The 12122-nt window shown below is 42.6% G+C and overlaps 1 protein-coding gene across 5 annotated transcripts in view; it reads left to right on the top strand.

Annotated features, from left to right (window-relative positions):
* Positions 1-12122, top strand: part of slc25a25b (solute carrier family 25 member 25b) — a 55955-nt gene that overhangs the window by 23763 nt on the left and 20070 nt on the right. Inside the window, exon 1 of one of the 5 annotated variants that reach the window (XM_029648131.2) lies at positions 10094-10342. The exons of 3 other annotated variants lie outside the window; for them this stretch is intronic. In XM_029648131.2, coding sequence (XP_029503991.1) covers positions 10184-10342 — 159 coding nt within the window. In that variant the 5' untranslated portion in view covers positions 10094-10183. Of the gene's footprint in view, positions 1-10093; positions 10343-12122 lie in introns of those variants that run through there. One more of the 5 variants, XM_029648138.2, reaches the window with a different exon arrangement.

Raw genomic sequence — 12122 nt, 5'->3', positions numbered from 1 at the left:
TATATTTTTTTACACCTTTATTTAACTAGGTAAGTCAGTTAAGAACACATTCTTATTTTCAATGACGGCCTAGGAATGGTGGGTTAACTGCCTTGTTCAGGGGCAGAACGACAGATTTTTACCTTGTCAGCTCGGGGATTCAATCTTGCAACCTTACGGTTAACTAGTCCAATGCTCTAACCACCTGCCTTACATTGCACTCCACGAGGAGCCTGCCTGTTACGCGAATGCAATAAGAAGCCAAGGTAAGTTGCTAGCTAGCATTATAAACTTATCTTATAAAAAACAATCAATCATAATCACTAGTTAACGACACATGGTTGATGATATTACTAGTTTATCTAGCGTGTCCTGCGTTGCATATAATCGATGGCGGTGCGCATTTGTGAAAAAGGACTGTCGTTGCTCCAACGTGTACCTAAACATCAATGCCTTTCTTAAAATCAATACACAAGTATATATTTTTAAACCTGCATATTTAGTTTATATTGCATGCTAACCTGGCTCGTTGCGAACAAAGACAGCCAACTTCGCCAAACGGGGGATTATTTAATAAAAGCGCATTTCGTTGCACGACTGTACCTAACAATAAACATCGATGCCTTTCTTAAAATCAATACACAGAAGTATATATTTTTAAACCTGCATATTTTGCTAAAAGAAATCCAGGTTAGCAGGCAATATTAACCAGGTGAAATTGTGTCACTTCTCTTGCATTCATTGCACGCAGAGTCAGTGTATATGCAACAGTTTGGGCTGCCTAATTTGCCTGAATTTTACGTAATTATGGCATAACATTGAAGGTTGTGCAATGTAACAGGAATATTTAGACTTATGGATGCCACCCGTTAGATAAAATACGGAACGGTTCCGTATTTCACTGAAAGAATAAACGTCTTGTTTTCGAGATGATAGTTTCCGGATTCAACCATATTAATGACCTACGGCTTGTATTTCTGTGTGTTATTATGTTATAATTAAGTCTATGATTTGATAGAGCAGTCTGACTGAGTGATGGTAGGCACCAGCAGGCTCGTAAGCATTCATTCAAACAGCACTTTTGTGTGTTTTGCCAGCAGCTCTTCGCTGTGCTTCAAGCATTGAGCTGTTTATAACTTCAAGCCTATCAATTCCCGAGATTAGGCTGGTGTAACCGATGTGAAATGGCTAGCTAGTTAGCAGGGTGTGCGCTAATAGCGTTTCAAACGTCACTCGCTCTTGAGACTTGGAGTGGTTGTTCCCCTTGCTCTGCAAGGGCCGTGGCTTTTGTGGAGTGATGGGTAACGCTGCTTCGAGGGTGGCTGTTGTCGATGTGTTCCTTGTTCGAGCCCATGTAGGGGCGAGGAGAGGGACGGAAGCTATACTGTTACTCTGGCATTACTAAAGTGCCTATAAGAACATCCAATAGTCAAAGGTATTTGAAATACAAATCGTATAGAGAGAGAGTGTCCTATAATACCGAAAACGTCTTACCTGGGAATATTGAAGTCTCATGTTAAAAGGAACCACCAGCTTTGGGACAGACACATCTGTAGCTATTTTCGCAAGGGATAAGAAGCAGTGTTTGACTTGGGCAGGAGCTCACCAGAGCGGAGTACTGGCACCTCACATTTTCTACTGCTTGAGCTCCTGCTCCTCTTATAAAATACTTGCTGAAAAGTATTGCACCTAAATATAAATAGTACCAGCACCCAAATGAGTACCGGAACCTATTTCAGTTCAAGTTGAGCATTGATAAGAAGTAATCAGGTAGGCCTATTTTATCACTTTTCCACTGGATCAGAGCATGACATTTTTGTATTAATATTCCTTTAACTTTATATCAAGGGAATCACATTTGTCCTACTGTAAATACACTTAACAAAAATATTTACATAACATGTAAAGTGTTGGTCCCATGTTTCACAAGCTGAAATAAAAGATCACAATTGTCCATACGCACAAAAAGCTTATTTTGAACAAATTTGTTTACATCTCTGTTCGTGAAAATTTCTCCTTTGCCAAGATAATCCATTCACCTGACAGGTGTGGCATATCAAGAAGCTAAATAAACAGCATAATCATTACACAGGTGCACCTTGTGCCGGGGGACAATAAAAGGCCACTCTAAAATGTGCGGTTTTGTCACACAACACAATGCCACAGATGTGTCGTTTTGAGGGAGTGTGCAATTGGCATACTGACTGCAGGAATGTCCACTAGAGCTGTTGCCAGATAATTTTATGTTAATTTCTCTACCATAAGCCCCCTCCAACGAGGGCGTGGCAGTATACCGTATTTGACTAAACTGGTATTGATGGTAATACTGGTATTGGCGGACCGGTTGGGGTTTTTACTTTACCTTCGAAAACGGTATTTGAGTGTTTGGTTTGTTAAATGTGATACTCCGTGTGTAACATCCCATTTTGATAGTTAGCGACTTGAGTCATCTCTCACTCACTCCATGCTGCTTTCCACACAGACCTATCCCCGTCCCCTGTCACTCAATGGGCACATTTTGTTGTTGCTCGAGCACAAGACACTTCCATTTTAATATAAATCCCCTAGTGTTCTATAATTACACTTAATTTGTTTCTTACATCTGCAAACAGCTTAAGCTAGTTGTTTTTTTCTTATCAAGTTGGGCCTAAATCTTGTTAGTCGCAAATGCTAATCGTTAGTTAGCTGGCATACTAGCTATCTAATAAATGTACTGAATCTGAGCAAACTTAATTAGCTATACATCCTGATAATACCAGTGACAGTGTAGACCTCAATCAGCATGTTGGTATAACAGTATCTTCTAAATTTAAAAAGGAATATGCAAAGCATGAACGTTGCTACATGAAGTAGCTGAGAAAACATTCCGTGTAGCCAAAGATTATAGGGTGCCCTAGGAAACACTTATCAACACTTTGGTTCCTACCCTGTCACAATAACTCCTCCCTGGCATTTTCAGTCGTTGTCATGTCCATCCACACTGTATTGAAAGTGCCCACTATTTTATTCAAACTATATATAATAATATATATAATATAATAATATATATAATAATATATAATTATTCGAACTATAATTATAATACTTTTATTTCCATTATTCCAACAGTTTGCCGAAGTGTTTTGCTGTAAATTGCAAGTCAAATCGCAATTGCCACATTTGGTAAAATAAGGCCTAGATTGTGTGACCATATCGCGCACCCCTATGTAGCAGTGTAAAAATGATCTCAAATGAGTGCGGGAAATGCAAAAATTGAAAATGCTGAAAATATTTGGGGTTGAAGTTGAATTTAACAGTATAAAACCATCAGAATGGAGAAAGACCCATTGAAGTCATTTAGAATGTGTGTTGGCCCTCAAGGGGCACACACTACTCATAAAACAATTGTAGAACTTATTCCAAAACATAAAATATTGTCAATTTTTTTAAAATGTGTTTTTAAAATACTGTGACATCATGTTTTTGCCATATCACCCAGCCATACCTGCCATGTAATTTTAGATAATTTGTCTGTACGTCCAACCGCAGACCATGTGTAACCTTGCCAGCCAAGGACCTCCACATCTGGCTTCTTCACCTGCAGGATCATCTGACACCAGCCACCCGGACAGCTGATGAAAGTATGGGTTTGCACAACCAGAGAATATCTGCACAAACTGTCAGAAACCTTCTCATGGAACTCATCTGCGTGCTTGTCGTCCTCACCAGCTTCTTGACCTGACTGCAGTTCGGCATCTAACCGACTTCAGTGGGCACATGTTTACCTTTGATGGCCATTGGCACGCTGGAGAAGTGTGCTCTTCACGGATGAATCCTGGTTTCAACTGTTAACAGGTAGATTGCAGACTGTGTGTATGGCGTTGTGTGGGCGAGTGGTTTGTTGATGTCAATGTTGTGAACAGAGTGCCCCATGGTGGCGTTATAGTACAGGCAGGCATAAGCTACGGACACAAACATAATTGCTTTTTATCGATGGCAATTTGAATGCACAGAGATACTGTGATGAGATCCTGAGGCCCATTGTCGTGCCATTCATCTGCCGCCTTCCTCATGTTTCAGCATGATAATGCATGGCCCCATGTTGCAAGGATCTGTACACAAAGTTTGTGGAAGCTGAAAATGTCCCAGTTCTTCCATGGCCTGCATACTCACGAGACATGCCACCAATTGAGCATGTTTGGGATGCCCTGGATTGATGTGTACAACAGTGTGTCCCAATTCCTGCCAATATCCAGCAACTTCGCACAGCCATTGAAGTGGGACAACATTCCACAGGCCACAATAAACAGCCTAATCAACACGATGCGTCACACAAGATACTGACTGGTTTTCTGATCCATGCACCTATTTTTTTTATTTATCTGTGGTAATATGCATATCTGTATTCCCAGTCATGTGAAATCCATAGATTGGGGCCTAATTCATTTTTCAATTGCAATATTAAAGCTGCTCATGTTGCGTTTTAATATTTTCATTGTAGCAGCATTTTTAAATGTATTAACCCAATCAACTTGGCTGGTTTTGAATAAGCGTGTTATGTGTAAAGGGTGCATTACATCTCAGCCACGTGAATTCTGGACAAAGCAGAGTAAAAGGGACTGAAATGTTTTACCCTACAAATCATTGACAGCCTAATGGCCGTAATGACTTTGACCAGACGTTTGTTTGTAAATGTCTATAGCCGATCTCTAAAGGGATGACTAGGTTTTAGAATCTAGGAGCAATCTACTATGTTTTAGGATCTAAAGATCTAGCAGCATCTAAACTCTGTACAGGTATTATCCTTGCATGCACGTGTAACAGCTCCTGGATGTGCGTACGTTATTTTGAACAGTGGATTTGTCCTACCTACACACACAGACCCCCCCATACCAAGACCCCTCTCGTCAGCGGCCATTCTTCCTTTACCCTTGGACCCCAGCCAAGTGACTCAGGCGCCGACTGAGATGGCCGCCTCGCTTCGCGTTCCTAGGAAACTATGCAGTTTTTTGTTTTTTTACGTGTTATTTCTTACATTAGTACCCCAGGTCATCTTAGGTTTCATTACATACAGTCGAGAAGAACTACTGAATATAAGATCAGCGCCAACTCACCATCAGTACGACCAAGAATATGTTTTCCGCGACGCGGATCCGGTGTTCTGCCTTACAAACAGGACAACGGAATGGATCGCATGCAGCAACCCAAGGAAACGACTCCGAAAAAGAGGGAAACGAGGCGGTGTTCTGGTCAGACTCCGAAAAAGGGCACATCGCGCACCACTCCCCAGCATTCTTCTTGCCAATGTCCAGTCTCTTGACAACAAGGTTGACGAAATCCGAGCAAGGGTAGCATTCCAGAGGGACATCAGAGACTGCAACGTTCTCTGCTTCACAGAAACATGGCTTACTGGGAAGACGCTATCCGAGGCGGTGCAGCCAACGGGTTTCTCCACGCATCGCGCCGACAGAAACAAACATCTTTCTGGTAAGAAGAGTGGCGGGGGCGTATGCCTCATGACTAACGAGACATGGTGTGATGAAGGAAACATACAGGAACTCAAATCCTTCTGTTCACCTGATTTAGAATTCCTCACAATCAAATGTAGACCGCATTATCTTCCAAGAGAATTCTCCTCGATTATAATCACAGCCGTATATATCCCCCCCAAGCAGACACATCGATGGCTCTGAACAAACTTTATTTAACTCTTTGCAAACTGGAAACCATTTATCCGGAGGCTGCATTCATTGTAGCTGGGGATTTTAACAAAGCTAATCTGAAAACAAGACTCCCTAAATTTTACCAGCATATCGATTGCGCAACCAGGGGTGGTAAAACCTTGGATCATTGTTACTCTAACTTCCGCGACGCATATAAGGCCCTGCCCCGCCCCCTTTCGGAAAAGCTGACCACGACTCCATTTTGCTGATCCCTGCCTACAGGCAGAAACTAAAACAAGAGGCTCCCACGCTGAGGTCTGTCCAACGCTGGTCAGACCAAGCTGACTCCACACTCCAAGACTGCTTCCATCACGTGGACTGGGACATGTTTCGTATTGCGTCAGATGGAAATATTGACGAATACGCTGATTCGGTGTGCGAGTTCATTAGAACGTGCGTCGAAGATGTCGTTCCCATAGCAACGATAAAAACATTCCCAAACCAGAAACCGTGGATTGATGGCAGCATTCGCGTGAAACTGAAAGCGCGAACCACTGCTTTTAATCAGGGCAAGGTGTCTGGTAATATGTCCGAATATAAACAATGCAGCTATTCCCTCCGCAAGGCTATTAAACAAGCTAAGCGTCAGTACAGAGACAAAGTGGAATCTCAATTCAATGGCTCAGACACAAGAGGCATGTGGCAGGGTCTACAGTCAATCACGGACTACAAGAAGAAACCCAGCCCAGTCACGGACCAGGATGTCTTGCTCCCAGGCAGACTAAATCACTTTTTGCCCGCTTTGAGGACAATACAGTGCCACTGACACGGCCTGCAACGAAAACATGCGGTCTCTCCTTCACTGCAGCCGAGGTGAGTAAGACATTTAAACGTGTTAACCCTCGCAAGGCTGCAGGCCCAGACGGCATCCCCAGCCGCGCCCTCAGAGCATGCGCAGACCAGCTGGCCGGTGTGTTTACGGACATATTCAATCAATCCCTATACCAGTCTGCTGTTCCCACATGCTTCAAGAGGGCCACCATTGTTCCTGTTCCCAAGAAAGCTAAGGTAACTGAGCTAAACGACTAACGCCCGTAGCACTCACTTCCGTCATCATGAAGTGCTTTGAGAGACTAGTCAAGGACCATATCACCTCCACCCTACCTGACACCCTAGACCCACTCCAATTTGCTTACCGCCCAAATAGGTCCACAGACGATGCAATCTCAACCACACTGCACACTGCCCTAACCCACCTGGACAAGAGGAATACCTATGTGAGAATGCTGTTCATCGACTACAGCTCGGCATTCAATACCATAGTACCCTCCAAGCTCGTCATCAAGCTCGAGACCCTGGGTCTCGACCCCGCCCTGTGCAACTGGGTACTGGACTTCCTGACGGGCCGCCCACAGGTGGTGAGGGTAGGCAACAACATCTCCTCCCCGCTGATCCTCAACACGGGGCCCCACAAGGGTGCGTTCTGAGCCCTCTCCTGTACTCCCTGTTCACCCACGACTGCGTGGCCATGCACGCCTCCAACTCAATCATCAAGTTTGCGGACGACACAACAGTGGTAGGCTTGATTACCAACAACGACGAGACGGCCTACAGGGAGGAGGTGAGGGCCCTCGGAGTGTGGTGTCAGGAAAATAACCTCACACTCAACGTCAACAAAACTAAGGAGATGATTGTGGACTTCAGGAAACAGCAGAGGGAACACCCCCCTATCCACATCGATGGATCAGTAGTGGAGAGGGTAGCAAGTTTTAAGTTCCTCGGCATACACATCACAGACAAACTGAATTGGTCCACTCACACTGACAGCGTCGTGAAGAAGGCGCAGCAGCGCCTCTTCAACCTCAGGAGGCTGAAGAAATTCGGCTTGTCACCAAAAGCACTCACAAACTTCTACAGATGCACAATCGAGAGCATCCTGGCGGGCTGTATCACCGCCTGGTACGGCAACTGCTCCGCCCTCAACCGTAAGGCTCTCCAGAGGGTAGTGAGGTCTGCACAACGCAGTCGCTCTGGATAAGAGCGTCTGCTAAATGACTTAAATGTAAATGTAATGCATCACCGGGGGCAAACTACCTGCCCTCCAGGACACCTACACCACCCGATGTTACAGGAAGGCCATAAAGATCATCAAGGACATCAACCACCCGAACCACTGCCTGTTCACCCCGCTATCATCCAGAAGGCGAGGTCAGTACAGGTGCATCAAAGCTGGGACCGAGAGACTGAAAAACAGCTTCTATCTCAAGGCCATCAGACTGTTAAACAGCCACCACTAACATTGAGTGGCTGCTGCCAACACACTGTCATTGACACTGACCCAACTCCAGCCACTTTAATAATGGGAATTGATGGGAAATGATGTAAATATATCACTAGCCACTTTAAACAATGCTACCTTATATAATGTTACTTACCCTACATTATTCATCTCATATGCATATGTATATACTGTACTCTACATCATCGACTGCATTCTTATGTCACTAGCCACTTTAACTATGCCACTTTGTTTACTTTGTCTACATACTCATCTCATATGTATATACTGTACTCGATACCATCTACTGTATGCTGCTCTGTACCATCACTCATTCATATATCCTTATGTACATATTCCTTATCCCCTTACACTGTGTATAAGACAGTAGTTTTGGAATTGTTAGTTAGATTAATTGTTGGTTATCACTGCATTGTCGGAACTAGAAGCACAAGCATTTCGCTACACTCGCATTAACATCTGCTAACCATGTGTATGTGACAAATAAAATTTGATTTGATTTGATTTTGACTCACCCAGAAATAGCTGGCCAAGTGAAATGGGAAGTCCGAGAGCTAGGTACCTGGCGGTCACCCAAGAGTTGCTTGGGTGATGCCCCCTTCTGACTCCCCTCTGCCCACCCCCACCCCTTCAGTGGGATAGGTGGTTCCTCTAGCAGGCAGTGGACAAGTGTGTGGGTTTTACAAGCTTGCTGCAGTCAGGCACCCGGCAGTCTCTGGGACTCTCCAATCTCCTGTGCCTGTAATTGAATCACTCCTCACTCTCACCACCTCTATCGTTGACAGAAGACACTTTACTGGAGCAGACTATTACGTCAATGGTGATCTCTATTACTGACACACAATACAGTCTGGAATGGTGATAACCTCTCGTTTAGTCCTAATTCTACAGGTACATGTTCTTTCTTCAGAAGGGGAAGTTTCATGCTGCTTTTTACTTAAGTTTTCTACTTAAAGGGCCCATTTGTAAGCCTACCTGTATACATTTCAAGAGTAAGCTACTAAGTTCAAATAGGCTAAACTTAATAAATCCACCAACCTCATCCCTTGGGAGGCAGGTAGCCTAGTGATTAAGAGCATTGGGCCAGTAATCGAAAGGTCACTGGTTTGAATCCCTGAGCCGACTAGGTGAAAACTGTCAATGCACAAGGCACTTAACACTAATTGCTCCTATAAGTCGCTCTAGATAAGGGAGTCTGCTAAATGACTAAAATGTCAAATGTAATCCCTCTTGACTACACTTTGGTTTAGCATTTGTGCTTCTGCTAGCACTCCTTGGGTTAGTGGTTAGCGTATTAGCGTAGTGGTAGCGTATTAGCTGTGATGGTCTACTGCAGTCAGTCTCATAAAATTTGTCATCAATGCTAATGGTGTGGTATTGTGTCGCCAAAGTTCCTGAGCACATCAGTGGGCCATTTTCCTTTTCTAACAAGATGACTAATATCCAGTGTATTAGCCATCTTGTTGGACATAAAAATTGTCAAATGTCTTGAAAGGAAGATGTTAGACATTTCAAAGTTGCTCCACAATTACAACTGCACTTTAGTGAAACACAGATTTTGTGCATGTCCTTGAACTGTAGGAGATGGTCATCAATGTCAAACTTCAGCTAGTTTAAATATCAAATCCTCCTTGATATAATGGGTTGGGTAACACTTCTCTGTAATAACCCAGTTAAATGTGTTGATCATACAGTGCACCACAGTTTCGGTCCCAAGATCTGATTCCTTGTAATGCTGATGATCTCATGATTTCCTCTGTGTAAGGAAGAGGAAGATGCCTAATATTGCCGCAGTTGGTCACATTCCAGTACGGTAGGATGTGACTTGTGTATTTAAGCCGTTGTAATTAATTACACATAAGAAGCATTTGTACTGAAAGAAAAAGGAGCTTTAAAGGGTTTTCTGGAAAGTTCACCTCTGGTTCCTTCATTTCATTCAAGTGCACAAGTCATTTTTTTCATGAAGGGGCCATTTGTTGGGGGCTAAATGGGAGGGCTCCTTTGTTGGACTGCAGTCTTGTTTGGTTCTCTTGAAATATTGACAGCCTGTGGTGTAAAGATAGTAAGAGGGCGGGATGTTGTGGCATCCAATGAGATTGCTCCTTGGTCCTACCAGCCTCTGTGGGAGGAACCTTTTTTGAGTCCTTTTATCCCATATGTGTCTTCTACCTACCAGCATTTTAGCTTTGCACTGCAGAGCGAGCAAACTTTTTTTTTTCTATGTAACTTATTTATTTATATTTTACACTTACCTAAGAGAAGCATGTTGTGCGTGTGCCTGTGTGTGCCCTTTCCAAACTCAGAACACACTGAATTTGAGTATTTTGAATCAAATGGACTACCAGCTGAACTCAAGTCTCTCTTCAAACTGAGCATATTTCTTCCTTCTCAGGAATTTTCTACGTATCGAAACTGGCGGAAGGTAGATATGCTGTTTTTAAATCTGGAATCTTTTTATAGCTGTATAATTCTGTTTATGTGATCATAGCAATAACACTTGAATGCATTCGTTGGCATTTCGGTATTTCATTCAGCAACTTTCATTCATATGGCAAGACTGGCAGACAGCCCTACAGCTGTAGAATGTGCTTTTTGATTGATTGTGTGAGTGGCCAGTCTGTAGACAGGCTCTCTGCCTCTGAGTAATAACTTGGAAATTATTGTAAATTCATACGAATTTTAATGAACTCTTTCTTGTTATATATAATCTGTCAGCAAGGCATTGTCCTTTGAACCCCCTAGGACCTAGCTTTTTAATGTGCTTCATGCACTGTCCTTATTTTGTCATTTGCTTTTTCATAGGGGTCAAATATGGCCTTAATGATTTATGCCAACAAAATATTTCAGACAATTCATTTCATAACCATGAGTTTGTCTTTAATTCATGTTCTTCCAAACTCTATCCAGTGGCTATGTAGTCAGACTTCATTTAGCCTCTGCCACAGGCTTTGACCTCCCCTTCTGTATGTGAGTGAAGCCTGGGAGCTGACGCTAGACTATACTTGACTCTGAGTCTGAACTGGTTCTTTAGATTATTCATTTAAAGTCAGTGGTTTGGCAGGTATCCTTCAAAGAAGGCTCAGACGCTTCCTGTGGAACGAAGAGTCTAGAAATGTCTAGAAAATCTAAGAAAGCCCAGATTAGTGACATCAAAAATTATTAGAATGTAGGCTAATGCTTTGGTTGATATTTGCTTGTTGTCAAAATAACTTAACCTAAATGTATTCTAAGGGATGAGTGAGAAAATGGCACTATAGTTCTTAAGACTGGACTTTGAACTCATTTCTGTTATTGCCCAGAAATTCTGTACTTCCTCAATAATTAGACTATTATCTGGAAAACTCACTATTTTATAAACAAACTAGTGGGCATCTGTCCAGTTTTATCCTTAACTTTGGTCAATTGCTCCTGGTCTGTTTTTTAGGTTTCAGCTTGCAGAAATGGCCAGCTAGTGCACATGGTTGAGTTTTATCTGATGTTCAGTCAAAGCTGTCTCCTTCTTTTCGAGGGCAAACAAACCATTGTTTAAAGGATTGCTCATGGTCTTACGTCTGAGTTCGCAAACACCCACATTAGCTTAGTTTCCTGGGTCTACTGACTGACCCTGGTTATTATAATTTTTTTATTCTCAAAGTATCGCTATATAATACTATACACAAATTGCTGTCACTCGATTTAGCTTATGGCAGTCAAGTTCCACTTGGCACTATAATTCACTCTGATGCCTTTTGCTACCAACAACAGACTGTTCAATACAGTATAAAACCTAATGTTCTAAAAATAGTCTGGTCCAAAATTGTCACCATTAATAAAGATGATAAAAAATACTGTGTCAAATAAATAAATGTTGTTTAACATGTAATGTTTTTTATTCTAAAAAAAGATGGTGTTTTCAATACCTCACCTTGTGAGCATAACAACACTGAGCCTTTTCTAAAATGTTTTGAGATTGGAGAACACATTGGGAGGGATCTTAGACCATTCCTCCCATACTGAATATTTTCAGATCCTTCATCGTTTGTTTGTTCTTATGGACTGTCCTCTTCAATTCAAACCACAGGTTACAAGTTCAATGGGGTTCAAGTCCAGAGACTAATATGGCCATTGAAAATGTAGATTTTTGTGGATTTTGATTGGTGCTTGGGGTTATTGTCTTGCTGGAAGATTGACTATTTTGCGTCCTGGGGTCCTTGTTAAGGTCA

Source organism: Oncorhynchus nerka, linkage group LG4, assembly GCF_034236695.1.
Source record: "Oncorhynchus nerka isolate Pitt River linkage group LG4, Oner_Uvic_2.0, whole genome shotgun sequence".
Lineage (NCBI taxonomy): Eukaryota > Metazoa > Chordata > Actinopteri > Salmoniformes > Salmonidae > Oncorhynchus > Oncorhynchus nerka.
This window is presented reverse-complemented; position numbering and strand designations above follow the sequence as displayed.